This window comes from Panthera pardus, unplaced genomic scaffold, assembly GCF_024362965.1.
Source record: "Panthera pardus isolate Hobbes unplaced genomic scaffold, ASM2436296v1 HiC_scaffold_10, whole genome shotgun sequence".
NCBI lineage: Eukaryota > Metazoa > Chordata > Mammalia > Carnivora > Felidae > Panthera > Panthera pardus.
This window is the reverse complement of record NW_026526655.1, coordinates 2,828,808-2,848,851: the sequence shown is the minus strand read 5'-3', so window position 1 is coordinate 2,848,851 and position 20,044 is coordinate 2,828,808. Positions and strand designations below refer to the sequence as shown.

The following is a 20,044-nucleotide window of genomic DNA, read 5'->3' as shown; positions in this document are numbered from 1 at the left end:
ACCTTATGATTCCATTTATATGAAACTCTAGAAAAGGCATAATTATCATGACAGAAAGTGGATCAGTTGTTGCCTCCTGCTGGCAGAGAGAGGAGATAGACTGCATGGGAGTGAGAGGAAATATCTTGATTGTGGTGGTGGTAACATAATTGTATATAGTGACCAAAATGCATTGACCAGTAAGTATACTCAAAATAGATAAAGCTTATTGCATATGAATAATAATCAAATATAAATTTTAAGTTAAAAAAACTCCCACACCTAGAAACATCATGGGCACATTTTTAAAAACCAATGATAAAAGAAAATCTTGAAGGCAGCCAGATACATAGAACGAAGGACTACAGCAGACTTCTCTTCAGAAACTATGTAAACAAGAAGCCAATGGAGTAAAATGTATAATGTATTCAAAGAAAAAGAACTGGTTAACCCAGCTTTGCATGCTCTGTGAAACAATCTTTCAAATGTGAAGGTGAAATAAACACTTTCAAATAAAGGAACCGTGGGAGCACTCTTTGCCTGCTGATCTTTGCTAAAAGAAATGGTAAAGGAAGTTCTTTAGACAGGAGGAACATGATACCACATGGAAATTTGAATCTACCCAAAGAATGAAGAACATTGAACATGGTAACAATAAATGTAAACAAAATTTTAAAAAGTACGATTAGAAGAAAGAAACAGATAAAGGGGGTCAAAGGTACAAATTTCCAGTTATAAAATAACTAAGTTATGGGGATATAATGGACGGCATGGTGACTTTAGTTAATATTGTGTTACATACTTGATTTGAAAGTTGCTCATTACAATAAACAGCTTTTGAAACTATGGTGGTGGATGTGAACTAGACTTACTGTGGTGATTATTTTGCGACGTACACAAATACCAAATCATTATGTCCTACACTTGAAACTGATGCCATATATGTCAATTATATCTCAATAAATAAAAGGATTTAAAAATGGGGCTACAATCAGCATCTTTTAATAAAAAAGAACTAAAAACAGATCACAAAGCCTCCAAACTGCTGGAAGGACTTCTGCAGTGAACTTGCGCGCGGCGGCCCGCAGACGGGTGGGACACAATCACCGACACCTGCTAGAACACCAAGGGCGTGGCTTCGTCCAAGTTGCGAAGCGCGGGCGCGACTTCTGGGGCAGACTTCTCCCAGCAGGCGCTGCGGGCGGGGCGGGGCGGGGCGCCGCGGCGCGTCCGTTGCTAAGGCCGCGCCGCCCTGGCGACGGGCTCCTGCGGCCCCGCGCACGCGCCGTAGCCGACTCCGGTGCACTGTGGGATGGGAGCCCGGGCGCTGCGTCCAGGCCGGAGCGGACGGCGGCGGCGGCGGGGCCGGCGGCGGCCCGGGAGCGCGGCTTAGGCTCGGCGGGTTGGCGGGGGCGGCGGGGGCGCGGGCTCGGGCGGCGCCGCCATGAACGCGGCCGTGGTGAAGCGGACGCAGGAGGCCCTGGGGAAGGTGATCCGGAGGCCGCCGCTGACGGAGAAGCTGCTGAACAAGCCCCCGTTCCGCTACCTGCACGACATCATCACGGAGGTGCGGGCCGGGCCGGGGGCCGAGGGTCGGGGGGCCCTGGTGCGGGTCGGGACGCAGGTGGGGGTCAGGACCCAGGTGAGGGCCGGAGTCAGGGTCCCAGGTGGGGGCTGGGGCCCTGGTGCGGGTCGGGACCCGGGTGGGCGCCGGCGCTAGGAGTCAGGCCCCAGGTGCAGCCGGAGTTGGGGTGCCAGGTGCGGGCCGGGGCCCAGGTGCGGACGAGCCAGGGTCGGGACCCGGGTCAGGGTCAGTGCCGGGAGTCAGGGTCCCAGGTGCGGGGCCCGGGGGTTGGGGGGTGGTCAGGGCCCAGGTGCGGACGGGCCGGGTCGGAGCCGGGGATCGGGGCCCAGGTAGGGGTCGAGGCCAGAATCAGGGTTGGCGTTAGAGTCGGCCTCGCCTAGCCGAGCACAGCCGCTTCCCCGGGCCCGCTGGGCCCAACCCCGCGGTGCCTGTGCACCGAGTTCCTTGCCTTCACCCCTGCTCTGCCCTCTCATCCACCCCCACTGGGCTGCCTCCCTCCGCCCCTCAGGGAGCCTTATTTTTTTCCTATGTATCTGTTAGAGCTCATCTTCCATTTAGCCTGGCAGGGCCGTTTTTGTGACCTCCCCTCCTCCCCCCTTTCAGGGCCTGGCTCGTGAAAGGTGACCAGACATTGTGGGATATTGAAGTTATTCTTTTCTATCCTCATGTTTCCCAAGCATTCTCCACACTACTCTGCACCGTGGTCCCCATGTTTTAGATGTTTGATAAATACCTTGGGGTGAATTTGTTGAAGGTGGTTGTAGTGGGACCCCAAAGGGAAAACTCTAGAAGAGGAGGTTGATATTTGCTGCTGAAGGGCACAGCCTGGCCTCCATGGAGATTGTAACTTTTCCCCAGTGGATGGTGAATTACCAAATGGTGGAGACCGTGTATGTTTGTTGCCATATCCTGGGTGAGCTGAACTGAGTAAGGTACACAGAAGGTGCACAGCCAGCCTTCGTCGTTGTGCTGTCAAGGCTCCTGGTAACTCAGGCCACGGCGCGTTCCGTGGTGCAGCTAAGAAGGGTATTGAACCCAGCAACTTGGGCGTGGCCTCTGGGAGTTAGGAATCAGGTTGAACTTGCAGGCTTCTGAGGGCTCCCCGAATTGGTGCTCGTCTTCACTTCTCTTTCTGACAGGTGGGTGCCTTCCTCTCCACAAACTGCTTTACTTATCCGCTCTCTCAACTTAGTTTATAATGTGCACCTCTGTGTTAAACACCCTAACTGTGCTTGAGACTCTGGAATCCCAGCCACATCCCAGGGCTGTCTTGCCTAGCCTCTACCTCCTTCCACCTGTCCCGGCCAGTGTTTGGGAGGGGACAGGGCCGTGTGGAGAGCCTGGTGGGAGCTGGGCTGTGTGCTGTGTTATCTTGCGAAGTAGGCAGGTAGTGACCTCTAAGCCAGGAGGTGAGGTTGCCTGACCCCAGTGCTGGCCACCGTGGCCCGACATGACACCTTTATCTTCTGTGTTAGTTCTGTCTGGCCACTGAAGTGGGGAGGCAGGGGGCATATGCCTCATCCTGTGGGTCTTGGTGTGGTGCTGGGCTCCTGGAAGGTCAGAGCACATTGAAGTGGAGGAGGAGGGACATTCTAGCAGGAATTGACTCGATTGACCAGGCAGCCAGACTGTGTGGAAGGAGTTACATGTTCTCCATTGGGAACCAACGGTCTGCTTTTCTTTCATGGGTTTTCTTTCCTAATCTAATGCTGAAATTAATTTCTCTGCCCTGTGTAAAGGTAAATTCATTAATTGGCACCTACTTGTGAAGGATATTAGGATGATTGACCTATCGGAAAGCATTTTCAGGTAGGGGGTGAAGAGTGTCCTCTGAAAATTCTTCACTGCCTCTGAGTATGGTGTTCAAATCACCGTTGGTATCTTAGCTACGGCTCAACTAACTCAGCCTCTTTCATAAATCAAAGCATTGATCTTGTAAGGTTAATGTTTTGTGTCCCTTAAAATTATTATTCACAATTTTACTGCCGCAAACTAGGAAAACGTCAAAAGAGACAAAATGAAAAGGTTCCAGGAATATTAAGGATTCTCTCTCTCTTTCTCTCTCTTTTTATGTTTATTTATTTTTGAGAGAGAGAGAGAGAGAGAGAGAGAGTGGGAGAGAAACAGAGTGTGAGTGGGGGAGGGGCAGAGAGAGGAGACACAGAATCGGAAGCAGGCTCCAGGCTGTGAGCTGTCAGCACAGAGCCCGACGCGGGGCTCGAACCCACGAACTGTGAGATCATGACCTGAGCCGAAGTCGGTCACTTAACCGACTGAACCACCCAGGCACCCCTGTACTGAACTCTTTTGCTCCCTTGAACGGGACCCTCTTGGCCCCGGGGCCTTGCAAGGACCGTTCAGCCTGACACGTGTTTCCTAAACACCCCCGCCCCCCACTCTCGTTTCCTGGTAGCGGTGGCCTCAGTTTAGATTCGATTTCCTCTGGGAAGCTTTCCGTGACACCCTTGCCCCTCCTGCATTTGGGTTGGGGACCGATCTTGTGCTCCCTAGTGCCCCGCAAGTCTTTGTAACGTTCACCTGTCCCCACTTCCAGACTGGGTCCTGCCTGGTAAAAGACCGTGCATGTGGTAGATACTCAAAAGCTTGTTGAGCAAGTGAAGGAATTAAGTCCTGCATGTGGACAGGCTCTGACGGCTCCTGACCGTGGGGGCTCAGGGGGTGAGGCTGATGAAGGGGCTGTCCCGTGAGGTGCTGACCATGGCCTTGATCTTTTGAAGGTGATCAGGGTGACTGGTTTCATGAAGGGCCTCTACACGGATGCCGAGATGAAGTCCGACAACGTTAAGGTAGGCTGGGGGCGTCACACCCTCACCTTAACAAATGGGTGTTTTGTCAGCGGCGTGCCGGGTGTGTGTCGGCTCGAGGGGTCGGTTACTCCGTGGGCTGCGGTTCGCCCTTCCCGTTCCGTTTCCTTTTTTCCGCCAACTGCGCATCGTGCTGATTTTATCCGTTAACAAACGGGGTCAGGGTTTCAAGGTTTCTTCCGGCCTCTCCGCTAGAATTAAAAGCGTCAGCGAGTCGTTTTGTTTCGTGACAGAGGGTTCGTATTTCCAGATTTGACATCTACCAACAGTAAGCGTGCCTGTTGAACATACCGAAGAGGGTGCAGAGTTCTTTGGAAGTACTTTTTTGTTTGTGTTTTGAATGGAAATCTTTCAGGATAAAGATGCAAAAATTAGCTTCCTTCAGAAGGCCATAGACGTGGTGGTGATGGTTTCAGGAGAGCCGCTGTCGGCGAAACCAGTGCGGATCGTGGCCGGGCACGAGCCTGAGAGAACTAACGAGCTGCTGCAGAGAATTGCAAAGTGCTGCCTCAGCAAGGTAATGCTGGCGAATCGCAAAGTGTGTCTCAGCAAGGTAGTGCAGGGGTGCAGAGCTGGCAGGACCAGAAAGCAAGATGGGGACGGCAGGGTCGGAAGCGTGGGGAGAGGGTCTGGTGGCGTCTGTCAAAGGCTATGCTTCGCAGCCTCCGAGTCGCAGGAGAAGCGATTTAAAACTGTACCGTGAAACAAGTAAGGGGATGCCACGCACACCTTCTCCAGGCTTCACTGTGAACCAGGGGACCTCACAGGCGCTTGCTCTCGGGGCGGGTGGCTGGAGGCTGCGTGCCCGTGCACCCAGCCCTGCCTGCCTTCTGCTTTTGGGCCTCCTGGCAGCGCAGGGGCGGGGGCGGGGGCAGGGGCAGGGGGTGGGCAGGGCGGAGGACCTGCTTTTCTTCTTCTCTGGGGCTCGTGGGATGTTCCTGTCCTCTGCCTACCTTTCCAGCCTCTGTTTTCTGCTTCTCTCCATCCCTTCCTTCCCTCCCCCCCCCCCCCCCCACCCTGCACTGTCCCTCCACTCCTCCTCCCCTCCTGGCTGTTGGCTGCAGAGCTGTGCTGCCTTCAGAGACACCTTGTGTCACTTGTACAGGGGCCGCTTGGTTACTTCCTGGGATCACTGTGGGTTTGAAGCTGGGGTCTCTGCTTGGACCCAGCCCGGGTCATTCTTGCCAAGGACGTTAAGGACATCTCAGCTTGGTGATGGCAGCAGGTGTCTCTAAGGCCTGGGGAGAGGGAGAGCTGATACAGCCCTTCGTGGACCCTATGGATCGTGGGCGGGGCTGACCTTCTACGTTGCCAAAGTGGGAAAGGGTGGCCTTCAGCCCACACAGCGGTGGTGGGGGTGGGGAGCAGGGCCCCGAGGAGGCCTCCAGAGACTCTCGCCCTGGTCTGCATCCAACTCTCAGGCTTGGAAACGAGGAGCTCATTCCGCCAGTGCCCCGGCTCTGTCCCCAGTCCCCACCCCTGCATCCTTCATGTTCCTTCTCTTTCAAAACACATTTGACTCCTGCCTTCCCTGCTGAATCCTTTGCCAGCTTCCTGTTGTGTCTGGGCACAGCCTCTCCATGGCCTGGCTCACAAGGCTTCTGGAGATCTCGTCTACTTCCTGTCCCCCGGCTCCCTCTCAGCTCTCACGCCCGTGCCTGAACCCTGAGGTCCCCTGCATGGTCATGCTTCCTGTTTCTTTGTCTGGCAGCAGGTGTGGGATCGGCTGTCCCAGAGCCCTGGCCTCTCCTCCCTCCCAGTCATGTAATTGTTGCATTTGGTCTCTCCAGCCCAGTACGCACAAGCGTCCTTGACCTGTGGTCTAGCGCCTGGCGTGTGACAGTCGCTCAGGGCATCCTTGTGGAATGAACAGGCGGGATTCCTGAGTGGAGGTGTTCGAAGCCTCTGCGTGGTGGCAGGGACGCTGCAGGAGGGTTTTTGTGTTTCACAGAGCTCGAGTTAGATCATTCCGTGAGGCCCTTTCTGTGCGGGGCCCCGTTGATCCTGGGCAGAGTTCAGGCACTTGTGGAACTGTGTGGGTCGCCTTTGTTGTCCGTGCTGACGCACCAGAGGCGACAGTTACCAGGAGAGGCCGTGCTTTGTGCTAACAGCATTTCCTTCTAGTATTTTCTCCCAGGACCTTCCTGGGGAGACGCAGAACGCGTTTAACGAGGTGTCCCTGAATGCCGCCACTCGCATTTGTCACTTGTGCTGATGTCACTTTCACCTTGCCTTTTGTTTCCTCCCGCTCTGATGACAAGCTCTCCAGTGACGATGCGGTGAAACGAGTGTTGGCTGGAGAGAGGGGGGACGCGAAGGCAAGGACCTCCCTGACGTCCAAGTCTCAGGAATTGGACAATAGGAACGCGCGAGAGGAAGGGCCCGGAGTTCGTGAAGATAAAGAGGTGAATTGCAAGTTGTGCGTATCCGGAAGGGAGATAATGAGTCTTTTTGTAGCCCAGGTAAAGGCGTTTATAAGTGATGCTGTTATTTGACCTTTTCTTCAGGATAAAAGATACTCTGAGATCAATGAGGAAAGTGCAAGCAGAGACCGGAAACAGAAGGAAGAAGTGAAAGCAGAAAGCAAAGCACGGGACAAGGACAAGACGATGGAGAACGACCGTGAGAGACACAAGGAGCCCGAGAGGGACAAGTACCGAGAAGGAGAGAGAGAGCGAGCCAGGAACCGGGCCAAGCAGGACAGGGACAGAGGCACCCGAGAGCGGGACAAGGACGTGGAGCGCGAGAGAGAGCGACGGAGTGAGGCCGGGAAGGAGAAGGAGAGACGGAAGGAGCGAGAGCGAGAGCGGGAGCGAGACAAGGGCCGGGACAGGGACCGCGACAGGCGGAGGGGCAAGGACGGGGACCACTCCAGGAACCCCGACAGGGAGAAGAGCAGAGAGCACGACAAACCGGAGAGGAAGGTAAAGTCCTGGTTGCAGCCCTCTGCCTTTAACCTGCAGCGATTTCTGTCATCGTCGTGGCATGATTAGGAAACCGCTTCTCTCCAGCACCACCTACGGCAGGCTTGGGTTCCCAGGGGAACCCCAGACCGACCCCAGGCGTTGCCAGGTGTTTTACGAGGTGCTCCCCTCACCTCTGCACCGTGGGCGTGCACGTGGGCGTTTTGGAAGACGGAGCTTCACGCCGTCGCTGTGCGCGCAGTTCCTACGTGTGCCTCAGCCATGTGCAGGCTCTTACGCACCGGCTGGCTTGTGGGCACGGCTGACTTCTGGCAGGATTACGGCCACGCTCTAAGTCCTGTGCACATTAGTGGAGGAGCACGAGACCTCTGATTGCTGTAATTCTCATTTGATTAAGTTTTCAGGTACATTTACGACAGACCAGAAAATTTGTTTGGTTTCAGACGGTGTTTTCTAAACGTGCAGGTGACTTTTGGGCTCATAGAGGTGGGGAGGCCTCCGTCAGGACTGGCTTTGCAGGTGCCTGTTCTCACGGGGACACTTTGGCGTCCCAGAGGCGGAATGTGGAGATCTGCTGGTTTCCAGCTACTAGGAAGGAGGGGCCGAGGTCGGGAAAGGTTCAGGGTCTGCCCAGGTGAGGTGGTTGGGTAGTGAGGAGCAGGGCCAGTGCTGGCACTCGGGGTTGTGCCTCCCGGCCCTGTGGCATCTCTGGGATGTACTGTACTGGGCGATGACGGGCCCGGTGGGCATGACCCTGGGGGAGCCTCAGGGTCTCCCAGGAGCCCCCTGGAATGATGGGCCCTGTGGTATGTGTCCTGAAAACCAGGCTTCCCTTAGAGAAAGGCTTTAGAAATAACAAAGGCATTCTGCACCTTTTGCCTCTTTTTAGAGATCTAAGAAAAAGTATTTTTCACTAACCTAATTTTTCTGAGGCGCTAGCACGTTCTCTCGTTTTTTTCTGTGCCCGAGTTGGGCAGCCCCCGGAACGGGATGACCTTCTCAGCTGTCCAGGTCTTACGAAGTTTCCCATACTGTATGTTCACTGAAACTGCTGGTTCTGTGACCGGTGTTATAAATAGAAGGCTAATTCCAAAGACGAGTTTTTATAGGCGGGTCTGTGGGACCCTGGAGCCTGGTGGGAGTGACGGCTTGACTTCTTCGCGGGTGAGACCAGGGCGAGGGGCCTGTGCTGCTGCTGCCTTTTTTTTTTTTTAATTTATTTTTATTTACTTATTTGTTTTTTAATTTTAAGTAGGCTCCTTGCCCAACGTGGGGCTTGAACTCACGACCCTAAGATCAAGAGCCGCCTGCTCTACCGACTGAGCCAGCCGGGCGCCCTGGGCCTGTGCTTCTGCTCAGAGCTGGTCCTCCAGGCCCCCAAAGCCGGCCGTCGGGGTGGTTTTGCGGGGCCAGCTGCTCCCGTGTAAATCTGGGGTTCCTCTGCGGGGTCTGCAGGGCAGTGCTCGCTGGTGGTGAGGTCACCCCGTGTGGACACCTCCCAGGGAACCAGGCTCCGGGACTTTGGTACAGGCGGCTCTGGGGAGGCTCCCGTCCTCACCCTCTGTCAGCTCCCTTGACTCTCTTCCACTCGATTTCTGTCTGGAAGAGACGATGCTCAGACCTTCTCAGTCCCCCTCAGGCTTTTTGTGAAGATGAGGCGGGTGGTTGGTGTGTCTAGAGTGTGGGGGTGCGGGGGGGTGGAGGGCCAGGTGTCAGGGCTGGGGGTACGGTGACTCCTCACCCTCAGGGGACAGCGGGGGCGGGCGAGGGGCTGCGCACGGAGCCTGATGCCTTCCGCAGGGAATCAGGAGGACAGCCTGGTGCCTTCTGCAGGGAGTTAGGAGGACACGTAGTCGTTGACTTGAAGCGTTGTCCTTTGCTTTTCAGTCCTCGAGGAGGACGATCTCTGTGTAGTCTCTCCTGCTTTCTCCTCCTCGCATCAAGATGCGTCTGTTAGAGACCTGACTGTAGGACTGAGTTGGCGTGTGCAGTTTGCGCGTAATTTGCTCTGGAAGAACTTTCCCGATGCACAGCCCGAAGCCTTTGCTTACAAAGAAGCGTCCATTCGGACGTTGCCCCACTCTCGGAAGCATGGACTGTGGCTGTGTGTCCGTTTCTGTTCACTCCTTACCCCGTTTCCAGATTCCTGCGTCTCGCTGAGAAGTTTGGCCTGGTGTGGGGATCCCGCGTGTCTAGGAGATGCCGTTCCGTAGTTTCCCAAGAGGCACCGCCCTGACCCCGTGGCCCTGCCCGGTCTGCCCCGTGGAGAAAGGTCCCGGAAGGCCCTTTGGAAACATGGGTGGCGTCAGGCCTGGAGTGTGACCGATGCTCTTAAGGGAAAGTGATCTTGCTGCTGGTCAGCAAGAAACGTCTCGCATCTTGATGTGTTTGTAGATGTCACAGATTTGAATACCAACAGAATATGATGAATTATTGTTGTTGTTTTTTTTAACAGTCCTCGAACTCAGGGGAGGTGTCTAAAAAGTTGTCAGATGGATCTGTGAAAGACTCCAAAGCTGAAACAGAGGTAAACTTTAAAAAATAATCTCAAGAGACGTAAACGGGTAGCTGTGTCGATGTGGTGACCGCAGCACTGTGGCCTTTTCCAGCCCACGGAGACCCGGGCGCGGGACATGGCCAGGCTCACGCAGGAGTCCGGATGTCCATGGTGGGCTGTGGGCTTTCCTTATTCGTTTATTTGACAAGTACGATGTATGGGGTACAAAGAGATGGGGGCGTCATCCGGGAGAGGGTCCAATCTCCAGGCAGACAGGGAAAGCAGGGGCACTGGAGGGACCCCTCCAAGCTGTGTCCGGCCTATGTGGGACCCTGCGGTGCGTATCCTACGGCTGGGGGACAGCCGAGGCTGGGCCATGTCATCTCTGCGCCTCTGGGCCCCAGAGGTTAGACTCATCCCGACTTTCACAGTCCAGTTTGCATTTCAGAAAGTGTATCCAGGCAGCTTCAGGGAAGATGGACGAGGTGTGCAATGGAGGCTGGGGGCCGGTTAGGAGTCATCCTGGCAGGTGCAGCAAAACCACAGTGGCTGCTTTGTGCTGTCTTTAAACGTGAACGCTCGCACTGTGAATTGTTACGGACGGACGCGTGTGAGTGAATAGCGTATCGCCGCCGAGAGTGAGTCCTCGGGAGCACAGCTGCTAAGATAGTGTTTCTCAGTGTGGCTGGTGGCCTGCTGGCCTTTTTAGGCCTTTGCAGAAGATTAGTTTCTGACTGGAGAGTGAAGGGGCCTCCGTGTGTTCAGTTCAGCCTCGGGTCTGGAGCAGCCCCGTCCCGCTCTCGGGCGTCTGGATGGCGGTGTTCGGTTTGCTCTCCGTTCTTCGTTAAGCAGAGCTTGAATAGGAAGTCTGCTCAATGTGTTGCTGTGACACACGCCCTGATTCGTTCCTTCTCCTTCTCTTTTCTTTAAGACTGAGGTTTCCACTAGAGCGTCTGGGTCCATGACAGCAAAGATGTCAAAACGGCGATCCAAAAATTCAATGGAAGGTACTGCAAATTTATCATTATAAGTAACTGAAAATATGGAAATGGGTCACCGTATCTGGTAGAAAAAAGTCCTGTGGCTAGAAGGCAGATGTACCATTGGGGGAATGAACAAAGACTATGTGAAAGGGGTGAAGATATGTCTGTCTGTCTGTCTCTTTCTCCCTCTCTCCCTCCCTCTTTCCCTTCCTCTCCCTCTGTCTCCCATGCATGTGTGTGTGTGAGCCCATGGCACCAGGGGCGGGGGAGCGCCTCTTTGCTGGAGATCTGTTGCAGTCTGGAAGATGTGCTCAAATTTTAATCTTCCAGAAATGGTTGCCAGTCGCCCGTGTTTCCTTGACTCTGGTCGTGTGAATCGGTAGGCTCAATTTAATCCTGATGCAGAGTGGCCGACGAAAGCACCCTGCTCTTAGGTGATGTTTACCATTTAAAGATCAGCAGAAATGGTCCCCAGGAATCATGCCAAAAGCTAAGAGCTGGAGCTCAAGTGGGCAGGCCCGGCCGGGGCTTAGCCTATGGGCAGTACCCGGTTCTTTTTAAATTTTTTTTTTTTTTTTAACGTTTCATTTATTTTTGAGACAGAGAGAGACAGAGCATGAACGGGGGAGGGGCAGAGAGAGAGGGAGACACAGAATCGGAAGCAGGCTCCAGGCTCTGAGCCGTCAGCCCAGAGCCCGATGCGGGGCTCGAACCCACAGACCGTGAGATCATGACCTGAGCTGAAGTCGGACGCTTAACCGACTGAGCCACCCAGGCGCCCCGGGCAGTACCCGGTTCTGATGGACCGGTAGGTGGGAGCGAGGGTCAGGCCGGTGCCGGCGAGCGCCCCTGCAGGCTTTCCAGGGAAGTGTCACATTACTTTGAGCAGCGGTCGTGTCCGAGAAGGCATCCTTTTCCTACATCGTAGAGGTCCAGGTAGCGTGGCAGCGTGCCCTAGTTGGACGTGAGAAGTGGCACGGAGATGAGGCCGAGTCCTCTCCTCATAATGGTATGCGGTGCCCTGGAGCGTCTCTGTGCCGGCACCTGGCCTCTTGTGGGCGATCTCTGTGGGCGAGGCTCCCAGGAGGGGCCCCTGGTGCCCGGGGCAGGCAGGCTTTCGGGTGTCAGCCGAGGTGCACACCAGTTCCCCGCGCCCGACGCCTTTTCCGGTGTCTTTGAGGCTTGCCGACTCGGGTCCGTGAAAAATGAACAGTGCTGGCTCTTTTTAATTGCTAGTGAAATTGTGCATTTTTAACGTGTGTTAATCATGTGTATTGACCTCTCGGGCCTGTCCTCTCCTTTGTGGGCTCGTCACCGCCGCGATGGAGTTTCCGTGTTGTCCTTAATTTGCGCAAGCTCGCTGTCTGTGAAGCATGTCTGCCGATTTTTAGATACGTGTTTGTTCTCCACCACCCCCCCCCCCCCCAAGTTCATCTCTACTCGCTGTGTTTCGTTCCTCACTTGCCTGAGTGCTTGATTTTTCTGCACTGGAAGCGGCCAGTCGTGTTTTGTTTTTTGTTTTTTTTTGTAGTTTGTCTAGAGATTCAAGAGACGAAGATTTGTGCTTTATCCCGCATTTTTATATTTAATCTTTTTAGTGACTCTGTAAGGTGAGGCTCTCAGTTTATTTTTTCGGAATAGCTCACCAGGTGTTCCACAATTACTGATATTAAGGCATTTTATGCGCTTATTCTTCCAGGTTATTTTACAACATTGCATCAAAGAGTCTCACGTCCCTCGAACAGAACTAATTAGTTTGTCAGGATTAGGTTGCCTGTGCCCTCACTGGGGAAGACTGGACACCTGTGGTTTCGAGTCAGGACGCATGTCTCCGCCTCCCCCAAGAGGACGCGTGTGCCCGTGCTGGGCGGTGTCGGCGGTCAGGATTGCGCTCGTTCGTGGTCACTTTGTTCAGCGATGGTGTCTTCTCTCCCCCCTGTTGTTAGCGATGAGTGTCAGAACGTGTGCGTGTCGCTGACTGTTGTCACTGCACCCCAAACCTGGCCCGTGTTCATCTCAGCCCATAGTTCTGTTGGTTTCGTGTTGTTTCAAGCTGACGGTTGTTACTGTCTGCTTTTCTAATAGCTCAGGGCGTGTACGTCTGAGTTGACTGGGGAGCTTGTGCCTTAGGGCTCCTTTCCCGTGGTCTCCCTGAGATCCGATTACCAGAGATTCCAGGCTTTGTGATGCTGAGCTTTACCGAGGTGTCAACCAGCTGGTGGACTCTCCCCTGCCTGCCAGTCAGGCGCGGACATCAGCGCCCAGCCTCCCCCACCAGAGCTGCCGTGCTCAAATGGGTACGGCACAGGGCACTCGGGCAAATGTCCAGCATCCGCAAGGTGCATGAGGCACAGGACATCTATGTTCTACTCAAGGAGATGAGCCTGCGTTTACTGGAGTGTGGGGTCCCAGGTTTGTTAGACACACAGACTCTTAAAGCTCTTCTAGAATCCCCACAGAACCCAAAAAACATTCTTCGTAACAACACGATGATTTTTGCTTATGATTAAGTAGTGTCTTATAGCAGAAAAATATACTACGAGTGACTGTACAATGAAGCCTTACAAGTTAAGGTTAACACATACTTTCATTGTGCAATTTCACATCAGGAAGAAGGGACTCTAGAAGCAGTGAAAATAGTGCCTCCCCTGAAAAACAACATAACCCTTCCTACAGTAAAGCTAAGAAGGAACATACCGTGAAACAGCTCGGTAAGACGAAGCAAGCCCTCGTGGGGGCTGTGAATGTTGGAGAGTGACGCCGCTGCTTCTCTTTGACCAGGGGACAGGTGCAGCTCTGTGGGTGGAGCCCTGCTTGAGCCGGGCTGGGGCTCTGGAGGGGTAGCTCTGGCCAGGGTGGTGCAGGCTCGGGGTGTGAAGCCCTGCCCGCCAGAGCTGCCCCAGCCGTGAGTGGGTCTCCTACCATAAGTCAGTGACGGGCTGAAATTGTCCATTTGAGTGTTCTGCAGATATTTCTGGAGTACCTGCCCCCCCGGGGAGTGTAACGTAGGGGGACAAGGCAGATAATAAAGAGAACGAGGGTACTGCCTTCACGTTAATGACGAGACTTTTGATGGAAACTGTAGCCGAGAGGGGTGGGTGCGGTAGGGGCAGGGTGCGTAGGCAGAGAGGCTCCGAGGACGGGCCATCTGGACAGAGAGTTGACAAGGTGACGTGCGGGCGTCCGGGAATAGGCAGAGGCCCTGGGCGGGGGACAGCCTTGCCTGTGTGAGTGACGGGAGGCCCAGCAGCGAGGCGGGCGGGGAGGGGAAGGGGGAGGGGCCCCTGAGGAGGGAGGCCCGAGGTGTGGGCCACGTTGGTCAAGTGTTTGTAGCGAGTGTGAGCAGAAGCCCTGGGAGGACATGAGGCCGGACAGAGGCCTGATCAGACTCAGGTTTTAGAAGCATCTCCTTTTGAAACTAGAGAGGTACAAGTATGGAGTCTGGACGGCAGGTAGGTGTCCGGGTGAGACCGTGATGGCAGGGACCCGAGTGTCACTGGTGAGAGCAGACTGGGTGTAGGACACATTTATAGAAGGATGACAGATATGCGGGGTGACCGCGGGGCACTTGCTAGAAAGGAGAGGGCACGGAGGTAAGGTCAGTGGGGAGGGGGCTGGGCACCTGTGTGGCCCATTCACTGAAGCGACGGGGCTTTGGGAGGAAACGGTTGGGGGGATGGGTGGCAGCACGAGGAATTCTGCTTCCCGCGCACGAGGTTCAAGTGCCTGCGAACAGCCCGGTGGCGTGTGGAGACAGCAGTCGGAGGCGTAGGCCCGGGGTTCAGGGAGGGGCAGGAGCCACTGAAGGTGACGTCGAAGGAGGCGGGGGTCTTTCGCACGGTGGTCTTTCCCCGACATGGAAACTCGTGTGAAATTCAAGTAGGGGACCGTGGAGATGAAGAGGGCGGGCTCTGGAGCCCGCCAGGACCTGCAGGGCGGAGGCGGTACTGCTGGGGGTCCCACAGTCCGGAGAGAGGGTGTCCTGAGAGCCGGGGGCCGGAGGGGCGGCGGGAAGAGGGGGGGAGGCGTGTGTCCTGTGACTCTGGAGGGGACGAGCGAGCATGAGCCTGGCGTAAAGCCCTGTCCGTCCCAACGGGAGGACCTGCCCCACACGCAGAGTCCTCTGCAATGTTTTAATCTGTTGTTAACTATTTTGTGTCAGGAAGAAAGGAAGATAGTATGTCAGCTAAAATTTTAGGCTCCATAGTGTGTGGATTAAATGATGAACCAGATCAGGAAACTACGACCTCGGATATAGGTAAGAAAAAGGTATTCTTTAGTTTAAATTCTTTACCACCTTGACGTAAAGTATTTATCTCGGTGTAGTTATGTTTTTTATTATTCTAATCATGATATACTGAAGATCAGAAATGATACCAAATATTGATACAATATCAATGACATTGATACTCCACTTGCTTTAATTTGCTAAGTTATGATAAAGAATATTAACTCAGTTTTAGTTAACTTTTACGTGCCTTTTTACACGTGACTCATTTTCGCATCTAGATCAAGATGCTTTCTTCATCTTGCTGTTGGGATTTAGAAAAACGACGTGGACGGGTGGATAGAGAAATTATTCAGCTTTCCGGTCCTGCTCTGCTGTGTTGTATTAAGGGAATGCCCCCGATAAAGGTTTTAGGGTGCTTGCTGCGGCACGAGGGGACGTTGTTGCCCGTGGCTTGCGCTCTTACCCTGAGGCGGCAGTGGGACATGTGCGTCGCGTCCCCGCCCTGCTGCTGTGGGGCCATTAGGTGCATGAATTCGGGATTTCAGATGGGGTGATCCTTGATGAGTGTCAGTATTTGTGACGTTAAATTCTTCAGAGATATTAAGCAGCTTGAGTGACATTTAAGAGAAAATATAGCGTAAATCTTTTTTTTATGTTTTTTTTAAATTTATTTTTGAGAGAGAGAGAGACAGCGTGAGCACGAGTGGGGGTGGGGCAGAGGGGGTTCTCACCGACGAACTTGACGGCGGGGGGGCGTGTTGCCGTTCGGCCACATCCTCTCAAAGTATACGGATCTCCTTTCTGCGGAGGCTCAGCTGCGGGCAGCTCTGAGGAGGGGAGCCCCGGGCAGCCCCCGTAGCACGGGAGAGGGGTGGGTGGTGCCGGTCGTGTGAGCGGAGACCGCCACCTGGGGCAGCCGGCCGGGCGGTGACCGTCTGCCCGTGTCCCAGACCAGAGGGAAGACCCCTTTCCTGCCGTTGCCACCTCTTGGCCTCGAGCAAGCTTCCTGGGTGCGTGGTCCGAGCCGCAGGCCCCTCTGCGCTCAGTGGGTGTAGAAGCACCTGCCTGGAGGCTAAATGAGCTCCGCCCACAAAGTGGCCAGCTTGTCGCATGGGGGCCACACGGCACCTGCTTTGCAGATACCCCATTAGTTACTGTCGGTCTCGTGCTGAGATGGTCTGATGGGATGGAAGTACACCCGAGTGGCTGTTTAGACCTGTGCCCTCACTTGGTGGGTGTTCTCTCTGGAAACCTGTGGCACGCAGTTCTCAGTTGAGAGCTTCGCAGAGATTGGAATGGAGCCCGGTGCCCCCTGGCGGCCACGAGTGGAGCCCTGCACCCCGTCCCTGGGCGGTCCCCTCCCTCCGCCCCCTGCCCCTACGTCCCGCCCCTGCAGGTCACCAGCATGCCTGTCACAGGGGTCATCTCGTGCTGTCGGGACTCCGCTTCCTCAGCTGCCTCACCGTGGCTGATTTTCCAGTTGGGCGTGATTTCCAGATCCAGTGCTGGGTCTGCTCACTGAGCCTTTCGTCCCGGGTCCCCTCACCCTGAGCTGGTGCTGCTAAGCTATGCTGGCCCCTGTTGTGCCTGCTCCCCGGAGCCCTGGCCTGACTTCGGCCACAGTGGCCCGCCCGCGGGACCGGGGCGTCACAGGAGCTTTCCTGCGTTTTGCTGTGTCCTCCCTCTTGCTCTCCCAGGCGCCCCGAGCCACCCCACAGGGAAGCTGTCCGCTTCTTCCCTGCTCCGTATCGGAGCGCCAGCTGCGTGATGGGCCCGGTCTCTCCGCCGCTGTTTGACGGGACATGGGGACATCCTTAGAGCTGCGTTGTGCTCGGGTGCTCTCACCCATGTCCTGTTGCTTTGTTGTGTACAAATTTTTATTATAAAAATGCAGAGTTGGGGCACCTGGGTAGCTCAGGGTCAAGTGTCTGACTTCAGCTCAGGTCACGATCTCACAGTCTGTGGGTTCTAGCCCCGTGTCGGGCTCCGTGCTGACGGCTCGGAGCCTGGAGCCTGCTTCGGATTCTGTCTCCTTCTCTCTGCTCCTCCCCTGCTTGCACTCTGTCTCTCTTTCTCTCTCTCAAAAATAAACATTAAAAAGAAAGAAAGAAAGAATGCCACAAGACCTTGGCAGAGGTGAAATGGTGCAAAGTGTCATTGGTCCCCTTGAGATATAGGCAGAGGCGATGCATTTGGAAATCACTTACCGTGTGGTGGGTTTGTATAGTGTAGGAAAGTTTTGACACTTTTAAATAAAGTGTAACAACCTATAGTTCTAGGGTTTTCTTTTAAAATTGATAATCTACAGTCGCCAAGCTGATGTTTAAGTTTAGATTTATTTTTGAGGTTAGTATATCATATTGATTCTTTGGTTGTCTTATAGATCATAAATAATTATTGGAATCAGGCTGTTTAAAGCATTTTTATAGATCAAACAAAATTTCCTTAGAAAATTGCGTGTCTTCTGTTGTATGTAGTTCTATTACATAAAATCAGGTCTTTGATAGTCAATGAGAGTTTGATTCTGATATAAACTGTTCATTTGAATACTTTGAAGAAATTGTAAGGTTGTGTTTCAGGAAAGGGAACAATTTTTCTAATTTTATTTTTGTCTCCTGATTTCATTTTAGAGAGTGAGGTCCTGTGGTGATGGCTTAGCTTTCTACCCTGGGTCCTGCCACAGTTTAAAATCTGTTCCTCTAGCACCTCCCGCCCCTTATTTTTAGTATAAAAAATGTTTTATTAGGTGTTTGATATTTTTTCTATTTTCATAGACATTGGCACATTAGTCAGCCATCAGTACACAAGTTATTTGGGAACTTTCAATCTCTAGGACTGTGCACCGTGCTGGAAGGATTTTTCTCTTCACCCTGCTTTCCTGACACGGCCACCTATTTGCGGCTTCTCAGTTGGGCCTGGCCGTGGTGGGGAGGCGGGTGGAGAAGGTTCTGGAAATGGCGGTGGAGGGGCTAGTTGGCTTCGGCCGTGGGGACTCCACGCCTCCGCCTGGGCTGAGTGGGCCTGGGGTCTGCTCACAGTCTGGGCACCCCTTCCCTCTCCTGATCCCACAGCCACGCTGAGAGGAACGTTCTGGGTGTGAGTTCTCCAAAGCTGCCTTCGGTGGGTGTTCTGGGAGTTTGTGGGGTGGGAGAGCCGGGTAAGTGCTGGAGCCGGAGGGGACCCGCCTGTGCGTGCGTCTTCATGACCCATTTTAAACTGTTTTACGTCAGGCACGAAAGAAGCTAATACTAACTCAGCTAGCGTTTCAGACGATAATTCAGCTAGTCTGAGGCGTGAGCACGTCGAGCCAGAACCAGCAGTGAAGCGGAAAGGTAAGCGGGACACCGTCTCCTCACTCCTTTCTCGGGAGGGAGAGGGGTCCCCCCAGATGTAACCCCGGGGGGCTCCTCTCTCCCCAGAGGGCGGCGGCCAGGTCCCCTTGGCTTTCTGACCCACACGGAGTCCAGTCCCTGGTTCTTCATCGGGACTGGATGTGGTGGGTGGCCCACTGTCGCCGTTTCACATCAGCTGGGCTAGGGCAGGCTGGTCACTGCGTGGTGACCCCAGTGTCCTTTCTGGGGTGGCGGGCGGAGCCCAGGTGGACTCGGGAACGACCCGAACCGAGCTTCAGAGTCACTGCTGGAGTCCCGTCGGCCCAGCCGCACACCTCCCACGTTTCGTGTTCAAAGAGGACTTTTAAACAGCTCGGGACATTGCCCTGACCCGACGTTTCTGTCATGTCCTCGGGGTGTCCTAAGTCGCACCTTGGTGACATTCTGCTCTGGGCCTGGCTTTTCTCTGCATCGAGAAAACATTGTGGTGAAAGTTGCGTCCGGCGTTTGTCGGGCACGTGTCGGGCTCTGAGGGGACGTCCTGCAGCCAGCGTCTGCGGGCCGGGTGACACTTGTCGGCTCGTGCACGCCGCAGGCCGGGTGCGTGGCAGGCCCGAGGCGGTGGGCGCGGGGACCCGGCCTGGGGGGCGCCGTGTGGTGAGGGGTGCTGGCCGGGAGCGTGGGGGCCACGGGGCCGCATGGGGCCGGGTGCGTGCTGGCTGAGCAGCTGAATCGCATGTGGGTCGCGTCAGTTTGGTCCAGGCGGGGGCGGCCTGGGCCGTGTGGGCAGGTTCCGGGGTGCTCCGGGCAGGGTCTGCCCAGGGAGGGGGTGTGTGTGGGCGGGGAAAGAGGCAGAGCTGGTGAAGGGTCCGGACGAGACCTGCGCCCCTGAGGCTGGAGCCCTCACCAAAGGGCGGGGGACCCCGCCTGTGAAGGGGTGAGGCCGCTGTGAGCTCACCATCCGGGTGTCGGCCTTGAGCTCCAGCAGCCGCGGTGTGTCCCCAACCCGATGGCGTGAGTTTCGACGAGAGCTTAGGAGTCTGGGGTCCAGGGCCAGGCAGCACGGTGTCGAGGAGAGGGTCTGCTGCTACCTGCTTTGGCCCCAGGGCAGGCCCGTCCCGGGGTTGAGCCCAAGCCCCCCGTTGCCATCACCCCGTCCTTCCAGTGGTGCTGTCTGGAAGCGCCATTTCCGGGTGCTTCCTAACCACCAACCCACAGTTGCACTGGGCCTGGCCCCTGCCGTGTCACTCTGTGCAGCGTGACCTCCGGGGGGCTCCTGTGTTCCCTACATATGGGCCCTGTAGGGCCTCCCGGTTCCCGTCGCCCCGGAGGCGTGGTCTCTCCTGTCCCTAGAGCCACCTTCTTTGGGGCACCATTCACGTGGCTCTATGACCGGTGACCAGAACGTTCTCAAGTGCGCCTCAGCGGGCAGGCCCGAGGTGTCCGAGGAGCACTCTTCCCCCTGTGGGTGCGTGTGTGCCCTCGGGGCGACCCCGGGTCCCTGGCGCTGACTCGGACCCGTGCAGCTTCAGTGCTTCTGCAAACGTGGTCGTGTCACACAGAGATTGTCCTCCTGTGACTTGGGGTCCACCCCACCCCTGCCGTGCTTCCACTCGTGTGCTTGTGGCCACGTAGGTCCACAAAAAGCTTTGTCCCCAAAAAGCAGCCCTTGAAGAAGGGTCCTGGGT

At 55.1% G+C, this 20,044-nt stretch overlaps 1 protein-coding gene across 7 annotated transcripts in view; it reads left to right on the top strand.

Annotated features, from left to right (window-relative positions):
- The first annotated feature begins 1,278 nt into the window (after positions 1 to 1,278).
- The window catches only part of TRAF3IP1 (TRAF3 interacting protein 1), a 61,395-nt gene continuing 42,629 nt past the window's right edge, over positions 1,279 to 20,044 (top strand). For 3 of the 7 annotated variants that reach the window (XM_019445360.2, XM_019445359.2, XM_019445366.2), the window contains exons 1-10: positions 1,279 to 1,546; positions 4,303 to 4,371; positions 4,745 to 4,906; positions 6,651 to 6,794; positions 6,897 to 7,313; positions 9,769 to 9,840; positions 10,742 to 10,817; positions 13,403 to 13,504; positions 14,956 to 15,051; positions 18,255 to 18,356. In XM_019445360.2, coding sequence (XP_019300905.2) covers positions 1,424 to 1,546; positions 4,303 to 4,371; positions 4,745 to 4,906; positions 6,651 to 6,794; positions 6,897 to 7,313; positions 9,769 to 9,840; positions 10,742 to 10,817; positions 13,403 to 13,504; positions 14,956 to 15,051; positions 18,255 to 18,356 — 1,363 coding nt within the window. In that variant the 5' untranslated portion in view covers positions 1,279 to 1,423. The remainder of the gene's footprint in view (positions 1,547 to 4,302; positions 4,372 to 4,744; positions 4,907 to 6,650; positions 6,795 to 6,896; positions 7,314 to 9,768; positions 9,841 to 10,741; positions 10,818 to 13,402; positions 13,505 to 14,955; positions 15,052 to 18,254; positions 18,357 to 20,044) is intronic. The other 4 variants (XM_019445365.2, XM_019445364.2, XM_019445361.2 and 1 more) reach the window with 3 other exon arrangements.